The following is a 22,165-nucleotide window of genomic DNA, read 5'->3' on the forward strand; positions in this document are numbered from 1 at the left end:
CTTATATGAAACCCATCAGCAGGAAGTTCATCACCAATGCTATCCAGAGTCACCAGGCAGGCCTCACCAGGGTGAAGCCATGGGTGCCACAGTGGCCCTAGCAGCAAATGCGATCTGAGGGTTCTCTTCCCCTCTCTGTAGCACTACGATTCACCTGGGCCCCAATCTCAGGTCTTCTGGTGCCTTCCTCTAGGATCCCTTCCCTTAGTGCACAGTAATGTGCTGGAAACCAAGCAGCTCCCCTGTGCATTTCATATGGCCTAAACCATGTCTTCCAGAAGGGCTTCAGGCTTCCCACTGTCCTCCTCCCCTTTCCAGTGGAAGCCCGGGTTTTCCTGCTGGTCGTTGTAACTGGAATTTGGAAGTAGGCCCTGAGTCACAGCATGAGTTGGGATCCTTGTCCATTCCCTTGTGTGCTCTGACCCCCTCTGTGGGGGATGGATGGGGTGCTTCTTTGCAGTCCCAGCCCCCACTCCTTACCTACCTCTCCCCATCCCCATCCCATCATCACCTGGCCTCTTGCAAACATTTGAACAAAGTGGTCCTTAGTCCATTATTACCAATTGCAATTAGTAATGATGAGTAATTCTTTATATTTGCAATGTACATATACATGGAAGATGCTCTCAGGCAAGGAGAGGAGGCTGTGGATGTGAATGAAATGGAATTTGTGCTCAAATGGCAGTGACCAGCCTTTCCTTGGTGCTGGGATAGAGGCCACTAGAGCCTGCTGTGGACAGCCTTCTGCTGGTGGGGCTCAGACAGAGGACAGGTTACCCAGGGGCATCAGAGGAACACAGCTGTCACCAAGCAAAAGTGCAGAATCTACCTCTGGTGGAATTGAATCATAGAACATCAAACTTGTGTCTCAACTTTTCTGCATCCCCATTTCCTAGGACATCTATACCATGGTCATATTTTTGAGAGCTATTATAATGATGAAACAAAACAATATTTTCAAAGCATTTGGCTCATAGTTATAACAAAGGCACCTACTCACACGACATTGCCTTCTTATGGATTATCACCAATTTGTGAGATGATTTATTTTTTGTAGATTTTAAAATAATCCCGACTTTAAGGAAAAGAACCTATAAAGATTGAGCATGAAGTATAATGTCACCTAACTTTGCTTTTGTAGGAGCCATGGGAATTCACACTAGAGAAGGCAAGAGAAATTGTCAAGAAACCATCTACTGTGGTAAGCATGGGAGTCCAACCCTTTTCTTCTTGTGCTGGCCTCTCACCAGCTCCGTTCTGACAACCCCAGAAGTCAGGGACTGCCCTGGACACAGGCCCACCACATGCTATAAGAACATGAACTCCTTTCCACTTCCTTCACCTGCCTTCTTTCTCTAGCAAGCCATTTCAACTCCAGTCCTGCTGATATGGGAGCCAGATAACCCATTTGTAGGGACTGTCATATGCTTTACAGTGCCCACCAGTATCCCTGCTCTCTACCCAGGAGATGCAAGCAGCACCTTCTATCCCTCCCTATAAAGATGACTACTCTCCATGCCACTGTCCTGTGTTCTCTGGGGTTTAAGATCACCCATTACTGAGGACCACCTCTGTCTAGGAGACATTTCTGGAAGAGGTAGTAGCCTCCCACTTGACAACTTTCTAAAATGGGACCTCAGGCAAGGTGCTTGCTTTCTCTGAGCTTCAATTGTCCTGATTGTGGGACAGAAAGCCAGACAGTCCTCTAGTGGAAGGACTAAAAGTTGGCACATACAAAGAACCCGTATCATACCTGGCATTTACCAAGGACTCAGTAAAGGACCCATCATCACTATAGGTCTCCCCTGATTTGTCCTCTTTGTGCAACCACTTCTATTCAACAGATTGGAGGACACTTAGTTCAGCTACCTCACTGCAGAGTTAAGTGTTTGACTGAGCCTCAGTTCAATTCAGTGCCAGTTGGAAAGGAAGCAAGAAGGTAGAGCTTGAAAGGCCAGCACTGTCTCCTGTGCTGGAGACCTGGAAGTAAGGAAATATTCAACAGCCAGAAAGGGTAGAGAGCTTGTCCTTGGCCTCTGTTAGCTGGCCTCCTCATCGCACAGGGCATTGAAGGTATTTATGGATTTTGCAACACTAAAAAAAAAAAAAAGAAGGGAGGAAATCATTTCTGTCAAGGCTTACTAGATTTAGGAAACCAAAATCTGAGCTGTAGATAAACAATCGTTTTGTAACATAAATGTATCCCGTATTTTTAGCTGGCAGCTCTCGGGGGAGTCATATGAATTTTGATGTACAAGGTGGATTCATGTTAAATGGCACTGCATAGACATTATACATAATTGATTAATCAATCACAAAGTCGGCTCCACCAATCATTATTTAATTCAGTGCATAATTAAAGGCTGACAGTTGCCAGCTCAGCTAATCTGCTTAAATTGTTGGCTAAGCAATTGAAACATCACAAGAAACCTTTGACCACTGCCTTCAACTCTGAGCAGAAACTGAGAACAATAGAAATTTGTCTCTTATTCCTCTCGATGTGGGTCTAAGACTTATGTTCAAGTATTATTTATTTCACTAGCAAAAATCTCTAGGCATTAACTCAAATACCAATTAAGATTTTTTTTTTAAAATTTCTGTCACCAGAATTGAAAACTTACTTTGTAAGGCAGAATTCCAATAATTACTTGCAAGAAGCAAAACAAAAACAAAAACAAAAACAAAAAAAAACCTACTGAACAATTCAACAATAAAAAAATTCCCAGAACCCTTCCCCAATTATTTATCCTGCAGATTACAACTAGCAAGGAAAAAATCAGAAAATGCAAATGAGTTTTGAAAACTGCTCAGAGAATATTGGCTGTAAGGATTTCCACCTTAGCAGCTCATATATAGCTGCAGATCTAGAAAGTATCACGTAGTAGGTTGTGTATCTTTTCAGCACAGCCTTGCAGACTGTGAGGATCCAGACAGGAGAAAAATGTTGCATTACTGAAGCAAAGCAACCATTCCAGAAAATGGACTGGGTTTTAAGGAGGCCCTAAGTAGCTCCTCAAAGGCTTTTAATGGATTGAGGAGCAGACTAAGTCTCCAAACACTTATACTACCTCAACTATGGAATCACCACCTTTGTAAAATAGATTGAGTACTTTGCTTCTCAAGCTCATCTACAGTTAAGATGAAGGCTCAGCAATGCACTCACTCGGCATACTTAGTAAATGAGAAAGGCATCATTTATTAGAGAGCTAGTTATTTCCAAGTCCTATCCTCTATGTCACTAGCTCTTTGACTAGGCCTCCACAGGGTTGAACCTCTGAGGATAACTTTTATAATACAGACTATGTGGATACCAAATCCCACAGGACACAGCCCATACAGTCACCCAGAGGGCCCTGATCACACATCTATTTGTTCAATAATCATCTAGGAAGATACTGAAAATTGTTGATGTCCAAATTCCAGCTGGAGCAGTTAAAACCTAGGTAATGGAGGTTCATGAAGAATGATTGATTGTCAGGTTGGCTGTGTACAGAAAAGTGGCTACTCTCTCCCTTTGAACTTCCATGTATGCTATTTCCTCCTCTTCCTGACTTTCCTTATTAAAACCCTGTGGCTATCCTGCACATCTGGGGACAGAGGACAGGACACAAGTGGAAGCTGGCTAAATAGATTGCAGATTCATGAAGATGTTACATGATATCTGCCCTCAGGGACAGCCCAGACACTTCCCTCTTCCCTAAGGCTGACAAATGCATTATTTTAAAAATCCATCCCTGAGTTATTACCGACCTACATTTTGTCTCTGTCTAGTAAAGTTCAAATTGGAAAGGGAGGGGAGAGGGGAGGGCTGGCAGGTGTGCCAGCCAGGACTTCCACAGTGTGGCCAAGGATCCATCTCAGCTCTCTTTGCAAGTAAATTGTCTAGAGATGGGAGGATGGCTTGACAATAATTGTCTTTCCCATTCTACATGCTGAAAAGATCAGGTAATCAAAAGCCCCATCTAAACACAGGGGATCTGGCGCCTCCCTGTGTGGGCTACATCACCTGCCTTCTACTCCCTAGCCCCAGCTTCTGCGCAGTGAACATCAGCAGCAGCTGTGGCCTTCAGGCTGGGGTTTCTCGGGGAACAGCTGTGCAATTATAAAATTGAATTCTATTGTACCTCTTGTATAGTCATTATAAGACTGTTCTTATGATTTTTATGCATTGGTTCTCATCAGTGTTAAAATCCTCATTGTCATTAGAATAATTAGACAAAGGCTTTCAGACTAAAGTAAATATTAAAAAGAAGAAGAATTCAAATTCAGCCTGACTTTAGACTCTGGGTCTTTAGAGTATGTCTGTATGCCCAAGCTGCTATTAGCATTTTACACAGTTTCACGCTGGTATTTGTTTCATAGTGTGTCTAAAGTCCTGATCTCAATCAGACTCAGAGTCTTTGAATTCAACCTACTAAACAGCCCCCTTTCCACTGGTACTTCCTTCTATCCCATTTTATATCATGATTCCCAGCCCATGAAAATTCTCCCCCTCCCCACCAGCTCAGGCAGGGCGAATCTTGGCAAAATCCAGAGACAGATTTCTGTTACTGGCAACTAATGGGGAGTGGATAACACAAGGGCAAGGATGGTGCACCCAACAAAGACTCAATGATTACCAGCCCCAAATGGCAGTAGTGTCAGGGTTAGAAACTTGTCTATTATTACTATTGTTGTTGCTGTTGTTGTTGTTGTTTCATTATTAAGAAGTTGTACAAAGAGGGCTACAATTCTGTAAGCCAGGTTATGAGGACAATGCTTCTTGGTCAGTGTCACCCCTTCCTTCATCTCCCCCATTTTCCCACTCCTGGTCCCTACTCTCAAATTCTACTTAATGTACATAATATACATTGAATAGAATGGCTGCCCTTGCTCACCCTCCCTCCCTCCATTCCTATGCCCCCATCTTTGCCCATTCCCCCAAACCTGTTTCCACTTCCTGGTGTCTGTTTTGATAAAGGATACATTAGTTGTTCAGAGGAATAGCACCTTTGGACTCCTCCCCTAAGTAAACCCCTTGTTAGTCAGTTTTGTGTGAATGCACTGAGCCATAAGTTATCATGCATAGCTATATTTCCACCTATGAGAGAAAACATGTGTGGTTTGTCTTTCTGAGCCTGGCTCAAAAACTTGGCTTCTTAGGCTGGGGATGTGGCTCAGTGGTAGAGTGCTTGCCTAGCATGCATGAGGCCCTGGGTTCAATTCTTCAGTGTCACATCAACAGAAAAATCCAGAAGTGGTGCTGTGACTTAAGTGGTAGAATACTAACCTTGAGCAAATGAAGCCCAGGGACAGTGCCCAGGCCCTGAGTTCAAGCCCCAGGACTGGCAAACAACAACAACAACAACAACTTGGTTTCTTATTTCTCATGGGCCCTTTAGCTCCATCATCTGCCCATTGTGCTACTTCCCTTTCGAGAGTGCCTTGTGCCACTGGGGTCTGCCTGTCCTCAGGGTATGATGTAGATGTGAACAAGGTCTGGCATGTTGTCTCCTCTCCTCCATGTTCACAGTGCTCTGTAGTTCAGGACCCTCCAGCCAGGATGAAACATATCAATCTTCTAAGATGCCCTGTCTTCCCAACACTAGGGCAGGGACTTCCCCTGCTAGGATCAAACCTCTGCATTCCTGTGCTCCAAGGACACTGTTGGTTTTCCTATAGCAGGTGCAGTTCAGACTGCATTACTAAAAGCTCCCATGTGGCCTCTGTTCTCCTTGTCTGTGACCACAGTGTGAGCTGCTAGGACCTAGAGCAGTAGCCCAGCAGGCATCAGAAAGACCTGGAAAGCCAACCCAAGGGGGTCTAAATTGGTAGATGTGGGGCAGAGGAGTTTGCCTCTCTAGCAAGGCTGCGGATTGCATTCTAAATCAATGCTATGGGTTTCCATGTCTTATTTCATCCCCTCTTCCTTCCCACTTGATTTCCGAAGCATGTGTTGCTAGATGAGTTCTGCTCAGACCGCGTAGGCACCCCATCGGTATTGGGACATCCACTGAGACCACCTACCAGATGATGAGTCTGTACCTTGCACAGACGTAGAAGCACTCATCAGCACTTAGAGCCATGCACAAGAGCCTAGGGTCTGGTGGGAATCAACTGTGTCTCTCCCTTCATTGATAAATGTAGGTTTCTCTCCCTTAATTCATAAGTGCTGGCTTCCAACTTTTCCACCTCTAGTCTTCTTCTAGTCTCCTTTCATTGACAAAAGCTTCATGAGGACCACACGCACCCTAAGCATCCGGGGATGTTCATTGATCACATACGTGTGTGGATAGCAGGATGGGTGAGGACATCTTCGCCACTGACGACTCAGCATGAACCAAGGTGCAGGAAGTGGGCTGGATGCACATGGAGTATGGGCACAGCAACAAGATTCTAGGAGGAAGGTTGGAGAATCTGTTCTTCCCTGTGGAGATACATTGCTGGAACTAAACAACGTCCTTCCTTTGTCCTTCCAGAAATACCCTGGAGGTGCTTCCGATATTTGTTCACTCCCATTTTTGACCAAGATATGTGAGAAGATTAAATTGTACGTATCCTCTTTCTTCCGAGCACGTGACATCTTTGCTTGGTTGTGTTTTCTGGAAACTCAGATGCCTTTCGCATTTAAAAAGCAACATCCCAAATCTAGTAGTGTTTCTTGCTTAAAACAGGACTTGTGCAGAATTTATTAGATAGGTTAGCTCCATACAATGTTAGTTTTAAGGGTTTTTTTTAATGTGTAAGAAACAATGATTTCAGAGTTGGGTTTGCTTCCCCCCTCTCAAATGTTGCTTTAACCCATTGTGCTCTAGCCTGGCCCTCATAGGCATGGATAAAACAGACCTGAGGATGCAGAGGAGGGAGTCAGGCTGCACCTCTGAACTGAGAGGCTGTCCGTCTTCATTTCCCCTGGCTACACACCAGTGCCACAAACTGTGTGACTTGAAACAACAGAAATTGATGATCTCTCAGTTCTAAAGAGATCACAAATCAAGGTGACAGCAGGGCCATTGCTCTCTCAGACTCTCTGGGTAGAATTATTCCTTGTCTCCTCCTAGCTCTTGATGGTGGCCATTAATCCTTAGCTTGCAGCTGTATCACTCCCATGTCAGCCTCCATCTTTCATGCCGCCATCTTTCTTCAGTGTTTCTCTTTTCTTTTTGTAAGTGGGGTGGGGGGGAGGGAAGGGATCAGGGCCTATCCTAATGACCTTCTCTTCCCTTGATTGCATCTGCAAAGATCCTGCTTCCAATAAAGGTCAGATCACAGGCACGATGAGTTAGTACTTCAATATATCCTTTAGTGAACATAATTCACATCCTAATGAAATTATCCTGGGTTCTGCCATCTTTTATCTCTTGAGTTCCATGGAAGCGAAATCCACTCAACATCTCCAGTGTGCTGGAAAGTATCCATGGGGAGGAGGCGGCAGTTATGATTCTGACCCACATTCAGAGCCTGTTAAGAATCCAAGAGTTAACAATGTTTTCCTGGCTCATCTACCAGCAAGAGCTCCAACAGCCAGCCATGCAATATGCTGATCCCGGGGAAAAAACCAACATCCCCTTTGTGAATAGGGGTAGGGATGTCAGGAGGGCAGAGGGGAATATCAGACATGAAAGAAGATGGAAATGCAGGGGAAAGGAGGTGCCACTGCCTAACTGGGCTTCTACTTATTTTGTCTGGAGGCCTCAAAACCATCAAATCTGGGCCTCTCCCACTTGATGAAGGCCCCTTGCATTATCTGTATTAGATATGCACTGAAAGGACAGTTATTCAACTGAACTACCTTCAAAAATTTTTGAATTCAAGAGCAAATGGGGGGACAGATTTTCCTAGTCCAATTTGAAAGAGAAATTAGTCTTTTGTGGGGAAAAAGCAAAAATAGAGTAACTTTCCTTTTTCATTTTTTACTGTTATTATAAAAATGAGGTACAGACTGGTTACAGTTACATAAATCAGGTAAAGAGTACCTTTCTTGTTGGACAATGTCACCCCTTCCCTCATTCTTCCCAGTTTTCCCCTCCTGTTCCACCCACAACATCATTTCTAGTGAGTACCACTTTTGCATTTGTTCATACTTTGCACCTCCATTTCTGTGCCAGAATAGCTTTCTTTACAAAAAGAAAACAAACAAAAAAGCTCATTGTGTCTTGAACCCAATTGACACGATTGAAATGTATTTAGTACTTTACAAAGCACACTGAAATGCAGCCTCATTTATTCTTCAAAGTGACCTTATTATTTCCCATAATATCTCATTATTATTTCAGTAACAATAATGATCATTAAAACTGTCTAGTGCTGACCAAGGACCATGTGGCCAACAGCCCTACCAGCCAGACTTCATTGTTGTCCCTTTCCAAAATAAGTGACCTTAAGTCTTACCTTCATTCTCACACCTGGTTCTCCTTGACCCCTTGGACTTAGTCTGACTCTTTAGATGAGCATGTTTTATCTGCCTCACCCTTCACACAGTACTGCATCCATTTGCCTTGTGGTTCCTGAGCCTGCTTTTGTTGATTCAAAAGATCACTTAGTAAAGCCCAGTCAGGGACATGATAAGAAGTCTAGAGTTTAGATTCCAGAAAAGGTTCACATATTGTAGTATTCTCTAGTCGTTATGATTTTCCTAGCTGAAAAGTGGTCTTAGTTATTTAGGATGCTGGAACAATCCAGAAATGAGGACACAGGGGCAGTTTCCCCTCTAGAAATATTGGCAGGTTGGACCTGAGCTGAATTGGTTAGTGTATCTGGGTCCCAAGCTCAGGAATGGAGGTACAAGTTGCCAGTGAATGGCAACTATCCACAATTCTCAGAGTAAGTGGTTGAGAAAGTAAAATATCAAAGAAAGACTTCCATAAGGAATGTTTCAGAGGGCACCAGTTCAATGTATAGTGCGGAGTTCATGCACTGGACCAAAACGTGATCTTGTACTTCCCAGGGATCTCAACGCAGACAGCCCATGGTCTCTACAATGCCAAGCTGATTATTCCACTTCCCCACATAAGCCAAGTTAACTAACAAAAAGAAAACCAATAGGCTGTATGGAGAGATCAGAGGCAGGCTCCAAATTTTGCAGTTAGATTAGCCCTCTTGTCACACACATAACACAGCCATGTTAGAAAAAGTCTCTATTTGCATTTACAAACATCATTTCTATATATCTTTTTTTAACCTCACTGGGGTTTTTGTTTTTCTTTTTTCTAGATCTATAAAGTACTCTGTGCCATTCAAAGATGCGGATTCTGACAAATACAGCATTTTCCCAGTGAGTATTGTTACGAAGAACCAGATGTTTGCTGAATATTACAGCGCTTTCTACATATTTCTTTGCGTTAATAAAATAAGACTGAATTTCATCTGAGTGTATTTTTATTATTCTAATGAGCAATACATCATTTCTCAATTCTAAGGATCCTAGGCTATTTTATAACAATACCTAGGCCACCAAAGTGAAGCTGAGACCCAGACTTTCTGCATCCTACCTATCCTTGTTTCTATCCCAACTGGAATTATCCAAGATAACTACAGTTATCTTAAAGGGAAATCTGAATTATTCTTGAAATTTATAAGCCTGTGTTCACTTTCCTTTTAAAAAGTGTGTGTGTGTGTGTGTGTGTGTGTGTGTGTGTGTGTGCGCGCGCGCCCGTGTGTGCACGCATGCCCGTGTGTGCACGCACGAGCATGCACATTTGATGCAAATCTGTTAGAATGATTGGTGTTTTCTGAGGAATCACATAAGCAAGTGACAGGTTACACACTCTCCAAAATGTGGGGGAATGTCTGGTGTTTTATGTAAAGGACAAAAAAACAACCCACTACTGTGATTTAATTCTTTCAAGTCAGACACACAGGCACCCTGTGAGATTAACAGTTAGCTTGATTATTTCAAAATTGCCCAATAAAATGACCAATCATTTGGTTAAATAAATGATTTTACTGACTGTGAAGACTGATGGATTCCAGAGGAAGTTGAGGAAGCCAAAAGGCCCTGCGGTTTCTGGGGGTACCCAGAAACACACACACAAACAGCCAGATGTGCATATGTATGTCTCACGCACACAAGCATCTACAACACACTCACATACCTAACACACACACATACCCCCCATATGTGCACACAGCATTGTGAGTCTCGTATGAATCTGTTTCCTTTGTGATCTACTGTTCCTCAACTGTGTCTGAATTAGAAACTGCAGTGTCCATGCCATTCCAACAGCTCTGATTAGCCTTCGCAATGGGTAGCATCAAAGCCAGAATGAGTCCCTCCTGGGTATGCTCTTTAATTCCAGACACTGCGGGGCTATCACTGGAGAGGGAGAGACTGTAACGACAGTGACAAGATGGCGCACCCAGGCAGAAGGTAACTCTTGCTGGTCACTGATCTTTGAAAACTGCCTTCTCAAAATGAATCAGTGGGCATAATTTCTTCCCCTGCAGCCTGAGGAATCCCCCTGGCCCAGAGAAGAGAGCTCTGTTCATCCACTCACCACTACTCTTTTGTTCATTTGTGCAAGATAATGCTTAGGGAGTGTCTAAGATTTGCAAAGCACTCTGCATCCTGTTAGTTGAAGATGAAATAGAAATATGTCCCTTCTCCTGGTGCTGAGAATCTAGTGGGAGAGATAAGCATGTGATCATGGCTGTGGACATTTACACACCTCCCACGTGAGATCCACATGCAAGGCAGGAGGGGGCAGTATTAGTGGCCTCTTTCCAAGGGAGCAAAAAGAACTCCAAAGAAGAGAAGACCCATTAAATGCCAGTCCTGGTCTGATATTCACCCCAGCAGAGCTTTGGTTTCCCAAAAGAGTAGCAGATGGGGTAGATGTAACCCCCATATAGGATCTGAATGTATGGAAATCACACAGTGAAATTCCTTCATGCAATTAGTATGCTAATTTATTTTATTTTATTTCATTTTGTCCATCATGGGGCCTGAACTCTGGGCATGGGCACTGTCCCTCAGCTCTTCAACTCAAGGCTAGCACTCTACCACTTGAGCTATAGCACCACTGCTGGCTTTTTTCCACTTATATGGTGCTGAGGAATAGAACCCAGGGCCTCATGCATGCTAGGCAAGCCCTCTACCACTGAGCCACCTTCCCAAGGCCTCATGCATGGAAGGCAAGAACCTTACCACTGAGCCACCTTCCCAGACCTAGCATGTTAATTTTATAAGGGAGGAAAATGGGTATGTCATTCTTCATTTACTCTGTGATCAGAATGTTTACATTACATTAACTAGATGCTTAGGTATTTCAGTGGGACAATTGTAACATCTCAATAAATGCACTTGCCCATTCTACCTATTTGTACCTTCATCCCTGACACAATCCAGGAATATAGGCAACCATGAAAAGGACTGGCTTAGTTCCAGGGCTCCCTGCAAATATTCCAAGTCAAAATGCATGCATATGGGTCAAGAGGAGGCCTCTTGACATATCTGCTTCAGACCCTCTTTTTTGAAGAACACTGATTTTCCCCCTGATATTTGTGGGGGCACTCATTGATTATTTATGAAACTAACATTCCCCTAGAGAGTTCAAGATGCATCCTAAACACCAACACTTACATTTGTTTTCTTCTCAGGCCAGCCAACTGGGATGCACAGCATGACTCAAACTGTAATGGCATTTGGGTAAGCAACTGGATTCCAACTTGACTCCTCTTCTGCTTTCTCCCCAAGAGCCCAGGCCCGCTTGCTTAATCGTGCCTAAGGAAGGAGACCCGCCTGTGGGAACTCTAGCTGATTAGAGGGGTGTGGGAGCATCCCTGATGGTGGGGGAGCTGAGGTTCCCCATCACAGTCTCTTACCCTGGCTTATGGCCACCCACAACAAATGCCTTTTTTCTGAAGGATGATGGAGTGGGGAGCAGCCCACACAACTCGTGGAGAAAATCACCCGCTGTCAATTTTTGTTGCAGCCACTTTTTTTTCTGTTTCATAATCCTCACCCAGCTGAGGGTAAATTGCCTTGTGTGTGTCCCATCCCAGACACCTCTAAGGCTGGGGTCCGAGTTCTCTATGAGTAATGGATTTCTGGCTTCAAAGGAGAGAATGGGGAAGGGAAGAAGAAAACCACGTAAGTGCTTGTCTGCAGAAGCTATAGCAATGCACCTCCCATGTCACAGTAGTAGATAGACCTAACTGGAGGGAGTCCTTATGAAGAAAACTCAAGTTTGAAAGTAGATAATTATTTAGAACCACAAAAGAAATCCTCACATTGCTTAAGTCTTGGAAGATCTCGTAGGGGATCCCCTAAGACCAGGAGAGTGAATGCACTGTCCCCATCATGTCTTTGGCCAGTCAATACTTTTGCCTTAGAACACCAGTTATCTCTGTTCCAAGGAACATGAACTGCTGCTGCATGAACAGGCAGCTCCAGCCTCAGGTGTTACATGGCCTCCTCCCAGGCCCTACCCTTCTGGGGTTCCTAAACTTGGCACTATTGATGTTTGGGTTGGGTGATTCTTTATCATTGGTGTGGTCTTCCTCACTAAAGGATATTTCAACCACCTCCCTGCCCCCCAATCCATGAGACATCCAAAGGTCCTCTCCCCACCACTCTGGTAACAACTAGAAATGTCTTCAGACATTACTAGTGTCCCCTGGGTTGAGTGTGGGGTGGCAGGTAAAGAGGAAAATTGGGGGCTGTTTGAGAATTGCTGCAGTAGAAGCATCAATCCTTAGGTACTGGACATCAGGACACTTAAATCTCCAGCTAAAAAGTGTGGAACTTCCCCCTGACCTGTGTTCCAGTCACTTGATGATCCACTCTGAGGAGGGAGACTGTGACCCAGCTCCTTTCCTCTGCTCACCATGTGCCCTGATAGAAGAGGCCCTGCCACTGGACTGCTTCTTTATCCCATTTCCAATTCCTCTTAAGCCCAGCCCAGTCACCAGGAGTGTTGCAATGTTGCATTAGTGGCTCAGGAGACAAGAAAGGATTGGATCTATTAATTTGCCTTGGCATTTTAAAGGCAGTTGGGAAGAATTTCCCGAAGGCTTCTCATGAATTTAAAAACACACTGCTAATCTCTTCATTTCTCTTTTAAAGGGTGTCGATCCCAAAGATGGAATTCCATATGAGAAGAAATTCTGTGAAGGTAGGAGCTAAAAGTCAGTGTGTTTATTGCAACTTCTATTCTGTCAAATAGAGGAACAGACATGCCCAGTCACTACCCAGGAAGTGCTGGGGTGAGTTTACTTTATGGTGGCTCATTTCCATTTGTTTTTATGACAAATCAGAAAAAGACAGGGGACAGGTATAGGAGAGGCAAAGAGAATCTAGAAGATGCAAAACTTAATTTGCTTAATTGGCTTTTTTCCCTTAAGGCGTTAGGGACTTTCACAGTAACATTAGAAGAGGCAGCCGGATAGATAAGCAAGGAACCAATAAACTAAAAAGCAGGGGAGGGGGAAACAGGAGGAGAGAGGATAAGTGAAATCTTCACTCATCTGCACATCCTTCTTGAAACACTACAAAGTCAGATACTTGGGCTTGTACAATTGGAAGGCCTCTGTCCCTGGATCTAATGATGTATACCTGAACACCTCAGGGGAGAATGCCTGCAGATGCTGCCTCAAGGTAACTGAGAAAAAATGCCCTAATACCACAGACATCTGGGCCACCAGTACTGCAAAGGGCTAGGAAGGGTCTTAAAGAAGACCTTCAGATGTCATCACAGTTTTCTGATCCACTGTATTTCCTCCTTCTTCAGAGGCAACTGGGGAATTCCCTTCCTTCATTCAGCAGCACTTCCAGGGAAACCATTCTAAAGGTCACCCAGGGCTAAATTGGGCTCAGGGCACAAAATCAAACAAAAACCTTCAACTCTCATGCAGTCCTTGCCTTCAATCAACTTACAGTGTAATTGTCCCTATGTTCTCAGAGGGGTGAGGAGGAGGATGGAAAATGTAAGGGTGCATTACATATGTGGGAAGTATAGAAAAGTTTCTTTCCACAAATAAGTGAATAAACAAACTTATGAATGAATCTGGAGTTGGAATGTGGCTCCATAGTAGAAAGCTTATCTAATATGCCCTGAAAAAAAGGAAACATAATTAATAATAAGTGTAGTTGAAAATGAATCACTTTGCCCTGTGGGTTCCTGATGAGACATTCATGCTCTACCCACCTGTGCCCTCTACATGCTTTGGAGTTTCTTCCTTCCCATTTCACTGGGCCAGTGGCAGCTTCTATGGAAGCTGTGGGTAAGGAGCATGACAGGAAGGCGGGCCATACTCTGGCCTCCTCTGAGTGGTTGTGGGTGGGGAATGGAGACTTGTCTTTTCGTCTGTGAGAGGCATTGGTTGGTTTTGCCAGGCTGCTGAAGAATGTGGAGAAGTATATCCATACATGAATGGTGTGTGTGAATGGGTCTCAGGATTAGATTAGGTGAGTCTTACTTGTAGACATCCAGGCTTCACAGAAACCTTTCTATCGCTTCTTAATCAGCCAGAATTGCCCAGTGTTTTTGTGTATGTGGATCAAGGGCTTTCAAAGACTATCTTTTTTTTCTTTTTTGTTTGTTTGTTTTGTCAGTCATGGGGCTTGAACTCTGGGCCTGGGCGCTGTCCCTGAGCTCTTCAGCTCAAGGTGAGCACTCTACCACTTGAGCCACAGTGCTTCTTCTGGTTTTCTGGTGGTTAATTGAAGATAGGAGTCTCATAGACTTTCCTGCCCTGGCTGGCTTTGACCCATGATCCTCAGCTCTCAGCCTCCTGAGTAGCTAGGATTACAGGCACCTAGCTGACTATAATATCCTTTTAAGAAAAAAAATCAGAATTGTTCTGAGAGGTCATTATCTCTTCTAGTTAATTATAACAGAAATGGGGCCAATGTGTGCTCCAAGAAAACTATTTCCCAGATCAAAAGAACTGGGACATTTTTTTTTCTGATCTCAGATTAAGTTGATATTCCTGTAGATCTCCATCATTCATTCACCCAGGATGTTGGACAACAGTTGGTTTTAGACTGATCTGGGAAGCATGCCTGCATTTCTACAGCTTAGCCAGCAATGCCAGTGGCCTAGAAATTTCATTCTGCTCCTAAATGCTATTGTCTCTCAATGTCTCCAACGTCTCAGTTAGGATATGCTGGGCCTGGCCTACGCATAGGCCTTCTGCTCCCAGTCTGCACCTCTCCATTGCTTCAGCACATAAATAATGCAGGTACCTTGTGCTGCCTAGGTTCACAGCCCAGGGGGATCATTTTGCTGGGAGACTCTGCTGGGGCTCATTTTCACATTGCTCCTGAATGGATCACAGCTTCACAGATGTCTTGGGTAAGTGTTTTTGCCAATCATCATTTGGGATGCACCAGTCTTTGTTTCTGTGTCCCCCACCTGCTACTCTTTCTGAATGCAATGCCAACACCAAACAGGTGCAAACATCCTTCCTCAGCAAAATCTGCCTGGCAGGGTACAGATACCATTGTGTGAGCTCCAAGCAAATGGAAGACCAGGGTTTCACCTACTTACTCTCCAGGTTCAGCCCAATTGCTGCTAGGAGTCCTGGGGATGGCAGATCGGAGGCAAAAAAAAATTGGCTACACGGGGTGTGGGGGGAGACATGGCTGTATTCCAGCTTCCTATGGGGGGTCAGAAGAGGATGATGGGGGCCTATTTGCTTTCTACCTGACTAAGCAAGAAGGACTGGGCAGAGCACACTGCTGGGCTCTTGCTGGCCACCACTGGGTTCAGCAGAAAGACAGCAGGGGACAGACAAGCTTTTCATCTCTTCCTGAAGTGCAGCATGGCTATCTTGGTATGCCTCTTAAGGAAAATGCAGTCAGGCACCGGTGGCTCATGCCTATAATTCTAGCTACTCAAGAGGCTGAGATCTAAGAATCATGGTTTGAAGCCAGCTCCTGGCAGACAAGTCTGAGATTCTTACTTCCAATTAACCAGCACAAAGCTGGAAGTGGAGGTGTGGCTCAAATAATAGAACATCAGCCTTGAGTAAAAACACAAAGTAAGAGTGCAAGACACTGAGTTCAAGCCCCAGTATCTGTATATGCACGACATACATACATACACACATACATACATACATACATACATACATACATACATACATACATACATACATATATACATAGCAGAATCAAGACTGTTAATAATGAGAGAGTCCTAGAAGACAAAGAAGGGTAAAGGAAGTCAACATTTATTGACAGGTGCCATGAGATGGATGTTGATGCGTTGCTCAGATGATAATCTTATGAATACCATCAGCCCCTCATATCCACAGGGCCTACAACCACAGTCAAGCAAGTGCAGACAGAAAGTGCAGGCAGGCCTACGATGATTGCATTGTAATGAGCATTGCATTGTAATGTGCTCAGTTTTTTCCTGTCATTATTCCCTGAGCAATACAGTATAATAACTATTTACAAAGCACTTGTTGGTATTCAGCCTTGTAAGTCATCTAGAGATGGTTTAAGGCCTACAGCAGGCTGAGGGTAGGGTCTATGCAAATGCTGCCTTCTCATATTTAAGCGACTTGAGCATCCATGCGTTTTGCTATATTCAAGGGAAGTCTACAACCATTCCCTCAGGAATGCCCAGGGATCTCCATCTGGATTGGAAATAGATGGAAGTGATGTTTATTCTCTCCCCATCATCCAGGCACACAGCTGCCACATCCTCAGGAGAGCCATTGTCTTCCCTTTGCAGTGTACAAACATCTGGGGAAATGATGTGACAAAGGATGGGAGCCAGAGGGTCAAGGATGGGTAGTCTGAATGCTACACAAACAGAACAGAAGGTGCCAGATCTTCTGCAATATCCTTAGGTCACAAGTTATCACAAAGAAGGTGCCAAAGTCTGTGCCAGAACCATGTATACATTTGGTTGCAGCTAGTGCAAAGTGATGGCACAGAGGTAGGTATCCTGTTCAAAACTGAGGAGAAGGGCTGGGAATGTGTCTTAGTGGTAGAGTGCTTGCCTTGCACACATGAAGCCCTGGGATTGATTCCTCAATACCACATACACAGAAAAGGCTAGAACTGGCTCTGTGGCTCAAGTGGTAGAGTGCTAGCATTGAGCAAAAGAAGTTCAGGGACAGAGCCCTGAGGAAAAGAAGTTGGGCATGAGAGTGGAGGAGATGAAGCTGGGCATGGGAGTGTATGCCTGTGATCCCAGCACTCCACAGACTAAAGCTGGAATACATAACAAGCTTCTTTTGGCTGCATAGTGAGATCTTGTCTCAAAAACAAACACAATAGAGATACATGGATGGATGGATGCTGGGATGGACAGATGGTTAGCCATAGCTAGAAATAGAAATAGATAGAAATAGATCTTTTTCTTCAGTGGTCTCCTCTCACCTTGTCAAGATGGAATTTTTATTTGATATTTGATATCACTCTTAGCAATGATGCATTATCAACATGGCTATTTTTTCATCCTTATATTACACAATGCCAATTGTGAGGACAACACTAGGGACATTGGACCCTTATGTGGAGTTGTTGGAATCCCACAATTCTTGATCATAGTTCATCTCTGGGTGGCTTTCAGCTGCCAATGGGAAGGAAAGATCAAAGGGACTCAGGAAGGCTGAAGGAGGAACAGAGGATTCCCCAAGGCACAGAGCTACCAGGCCGAGCACTTCCTTTAGGGGGAGGGGGACTCTGGGCTCTGCAGGCTCTGGGATTCTCACCCTGAGACACTCAGGCCTCAGGCCTGCTGGGATCTTCCTGCCAGTGCTCCATAGATCCAAAACCCAGCCAGGACACCTCCCCTGCCCAGAGCTGGCTTCTCCTGCTCACAGCTGCCAGTTGACCCCCAAGGGTCTGCAAATCTGGGCACTGGGATGTGCTAAGTACTTGGATGTAAGATGGTGCTCATGTTTCCTGTCCCTCCTCCCCCCTCCACAGAAATAAAATGTTCCTTGACTTCTCCGTCACAAATTAAAGAAATTGAACATGAATTTGAACATTCTCCCATATACCCTCTCCACACGGGGGAAACTGAGCCCTCTCTGAAAGAATGCACATGGGGAAATATAGTCATCTCTCCAAAAGAATGAGCTAGTGAGGAAACAATCCAAATACATGACAATGCTCAAGTACCCACCAGAAAAAGTGCTCTTCTGCACAAATCTTTCTGAAGGAAAGAGTGATAGTTTATAAAATGTCCAATTCAGATTTGCAACATAATTGCCAAAGATTGCACCTGTGAGTAATCCAAGACCCACTGGGAAAATTCCAGAACTCAGGAAAAAGGCTACATAAGTGTCAAGCATAAAGAGGCAACAGGCAAGCAGAATGGGTCCTTTGGACTGATAAGGAAATCCAGAAAAAAGAAAAGATGTCAGGCAAAATCACTGCCTGTCGCTGTCACCTTGGATAAACCAGTTACCCAGGACTCTTGGCAAGGACTTAGGCTTCCATGAGCTAGCAACGTGAGCATATCCTGCATCCACGTGTTGGATTCAAACCAGATCCTAGAATGACATAGCTCTCACTGAGCCTGACTGATGTCCCGTGTTTGTCTTCCCTCTTCCTGAACCTGGGCTGAAGAAAAGGGTGTCTCTCTTCACCACCTCAGGGCCTCTGGTGAGAACTGCTCTTCCCCACCCTCTCCACATGCAGGAGCTCATGGGGAAGCTTGTTGAGTCTTGAGAAGAATCTAGAATGTGGAACCCCTGTTCTCTGCACCAATTAACCCAACATGACAGGATGCAGCTTAGCATGTGTTGGTATGAGCTTGAGCCAGTCCCCTGTCACACATTTTTGGCAGTAAACGATCTGCAGAGATAACCATGAGAATGGATTGATAAAGCACCCAAATTAGACATTAAAAAATGGTCAGCATTCATAAGTCTTACCAGTATAGTAACAATGCAATGGAGAGCAAGACAGTGGTACCATTTTACTGTCATTGTGTCAGCTGTCTTAAGCCTTTGGTTTTGTAAGGTTCTTAAACCATGTCCAGATTAACACTCCTCCCCAGGCTATGGCTGCACATATAGTTCAGTAGTAGAACACTTGCCTAGCACATGTTAGGCCAATAGCACCAAGCTGGAGGACAAGGCTTTAACACATGGGCCTATGGAGGACATTTCAGATTTAAATAACAGCAACCATCCTCCTCTCTGACTGATCTCACTACACTGGGGTTGGGCCCATGGCTGAGGAGCTGCTGCTTTCTCTTGAGACTTCAGATGCTCAAGAAATAGGACACCACAACTCCAATTCTCAAAGGTACGAAAAGCCAGCCAGACACCTGGGCTCACATCTGTAATCTTAACTACACAGAAGGCTGAGATCTAAAGATCTCAGTTTAAAACCAGACTAGGTAAGTAAGTCTGTGAGACTGTAATCTTCAATTAACCACCCAAAGGCCACAAGTGGAGTTGGTGGCTCAAGTGATAGAGTGCCAACCTTGAGCAGAATGGCTAGAGACAGCACCCAGGCCCTGAGATCAAGCCCTAGGACCAACACAAAGAAGAAGAAGAAAAACAAAGACCTCTATGAGAGAAACATGGAATGAGGGAAGGAGCATCGTAGGAGCCCTAGCCCATTCCCTTGCACACTCACAGCTCTGGCTCACCTCTTCTTACTATTCGAGTCCTTGAGTGACATCATCTCAAAGGACCAGATGCCAGATGTCTGGAAAATTGCATAGGTGGAATCCTTTTAGACCAAATTCTTATCATCCCCAAAGCCAACATCTAAAATAAAAGATAAACCAAAGCACTGGCGCAGAGGGTGTTGCCTCCTCTGGGGAACTGGGTACACAGTGGCTAGAATTCACAGAGAACTGACTGTATCCCTAATAGGAGGGGAAAAAAAGATGCAGAAATAAGCAGAGATTAAGCATTGCAAGAAACAGATGCTGATTCTGAGACTGGAATACAAGTAGGAAAGTGGAGCATCGGCTAGGCAAATGACATAATGCCTAGGCCTCGATCCAGTGCCCTCTCATTGCAGGGGGTAAACAGGCCAGGAGCACCTGCAGCCCCTTCTTTCCTGCCCTGCCATTCCCCCAGTGTGGACTCCCCCCCCCCCCCCCGCCTGCCCCTTTGCCCTGTCCCAAGCCTGTTTGCGGCTAATGAAATTAAGAGAATGTTCATCTGGAGAGATATTGTAGCTCAATAAGGAGGTGGTGAAGAATCTCCCTCCGGTTTCTCGAAACAAAAGCTTCTGAGCATCATTCTGCTGAAGGCTGGAAAGATGTGCCTGTCCCTGGGTCCTTACACAGCATTGCTTCAGGCACAGGTTCAAATCCGGCCTCGCTTTTCTGGAAGACCTTACCATTGAAAGGTTTCAAAGAAAACCAGAGGAACTCCCCAAGTACAGTCCTGCTGGCTCCTTTGCTTGTTTGTTTGCTGCTGTCCTTTTAAAGAAGAAACAATCCCTGTTTGAGCTGCTTTGTTGAAATGAAGGAGAGGCAGCTGCGCCTGCAAGTCCGGCGGTAAATGCCGCCCTCCTACCTCGTCCTCCATCTGCTCCAAAATTATTTCCAAAATATTAAAAGCTCTGTCTCATTGAAGCCGACTTGCAGGACGAGCCGGAGAAGGAGATGAAGGGAGAGAAGCAATCCCGAAATGCAATTTCCCAAAAATGTTTATTTTATTTATTTTACTCCTAAAGACAGTTGCCTGTCCTATTATAAAGTCTCAGCACGACCCTGGGCAGACTGGGGTCTGTAAGGCAAGGAGCACAGATTGAATTTCGTGCTGTGTCAAGGACAAAATAAATCCGTCATCTGACTGCAGAGAATGCATATTCACCCAAGAGCAAAGCGGCTCCCATCTTTCAAGCCCTGCATGCTTCATTCCTTTTCCAGATGATTCAGTCTGGCCTGTTGGGTGACTCTTTATTAGCCCGCAAACAGCACAGGCAGGATCACAACTCTCACCTAATTTGCTTTCCTTCTTGTCTCCCATTTCTGTGGATTTACCAAGGCCCTTAGAGCTTCTACTAAGCAGAAAGGCTGATTTTCATGGTTCACATATAATATGGAAATTCCATCTGAGTTAACTGCATGTCAACTCCAGAAATATCTAAGCATTTGAGTACTTTTTCATTATGCTTTTTTTTTCTTTTAAGACGAGGAAGAGCTACTGTTGAGTAAAACTGAACACAATTACATTTTCTGCTTTTCTGACATGTTGAAGGCTAGCAGATTAAAGATGCTAAACGGGAAGAAGGGAACGCTCTGCCCCAGTTTAGCTCTCATTTATTCTGTCAGAAAAGAGCGTTATGTTCACCAGTGTGAAGTCTTTCTCCAGAAGCCATGAGGGACAAGACAACTGCTTTTCTGCTCCCTTTCCCTGTCTGAGAATAGGTAAGACTGTCTATTTCTGATCAAATTAACACCCGCTTCACCATCTCAACCTGAGCATCCTGTTTTCTCTCCTTCCAGGAAGTAGGATACATTTCTAGGCTCATTTAGCCCCAAACATGCTAGGCCTTAGTACCTCTGAGAGGTTTGCAAACTAAATGCCATGGTTTAAAAAAGCAGGGTGAAGAGAAGCCTAGGACTGTGGTTTAGTGGTAGAATGCTTGCCTAGCATACATGAAGTCCTGGGTTAGATTCCTCAGCACCACATAAACAGAAAAAGCCAAAAGTGGTGCTGTGGCTCAAATGGTACAGTGCTGGCCTTGGGCAAAAGAAGCTCAAAGCTGGGCACTGGTGGCTCACACCTGTAATTCTAGCTACTCCGGAGGCTGAGATTTGAGAACTATAATCAAAGCCGGCCTGGACAGGAATGTCCGTGAGACTCTTAGCTCCAGAAAACCAGAAGTGGCGCTATGGCTCAAGTGGTAGAGCCTAGCCTTGAGCTGAAGAGCTGAGAGACAGCATCCAGGCCCAGAGTTCAAGACCCACAACCAAGAAGAAGAAGAAGAAGAAGAAGAAGAAGAAGAAGAAGAAGAAGAAGAAGAAGAAGAAGAAGAAGAAGAAGAAGAAGAAGAAGAAGAAGAAGAAGAAGAAGAAGAAGAAGAAGAAGAAGAAGAAGAAGAAAGAAGAGGAGGAGGAGGAGGAGGAGGAGGAGGAGGAGGAGGAGGAGGAGGAGGAGGAGGAGGAGGAGGAGGAGGAGGAGGAGGAGGAGGAGGAGGAGGAGGAGGAGGAGGAGGAGGAGGAGGAGGAGGAGGAGGAGGAGAAGAAGAAGAAGAAGAAGAAGAAGAAGAAGAAGAGAGAAGCAGCAGCAGCAGCAGCTCAGG

At 44.7% G+C, this 22,165-nt stretch overlaps 1 protein-coding gene across 3 annotated transcripts in view; it reads left to right on the top strand.

Moving 5' to 3' along the window:
• Aoah (acyloxyacyl hydrolase) overlaps positions 1–22,165 on the top strand; it is a 152,881-nt gene that overhangs the window by 52,451 nt on the left and 78,265 nt on the right. For all 3 annotated transcript variants that reach the window (XM_070014188.1, XM_070014189.1, XM_070014190.1), the window contains 7 exons: positions 1,142–1,201; positions 6,459–6,529; positions 9,193–9,253; positions 10,278–10,348; positions 11,578–11,626; positions 13,046–13,094; positions 15,181–15,275. In XM_070014188.1, coding sequence (XP_069870289.1) covers positions 1,142–1,201; positions 6,459–6,529; positions 9,193–9,253; positions 10,278–10,348; positions 11,578–11,626; positions 13,046–13,094; positions 15,181–15,275 — 456 coding nt within the window. The remainder of the gene's footprint in view (positions 1–1,141; positions 1,202–6,458; positions 6,530–9,192; positions 9,254–10,277; positions 10,349–11,577; positions 11,627–13,045; positions 13,095–15,180; positions 15,276–22,165) is intronic.

This window comes from Dipodomys merriami, unplaced genomic scaffold, assembly GCF_024711535.1.
Source record: "Dipodomys merriami isolate MVZ:Mamm:240054 unplaced genomic scaffold, mDipMer1.0.p SCAF_94, whole genome shotgun sequence".
Taxonomy (NCBI): Eukaryota; Metazoa; Chordata; class Mammalia; order Rodentia; family Heteromyidae; genus Dipodomys; species Dipodomys merriami.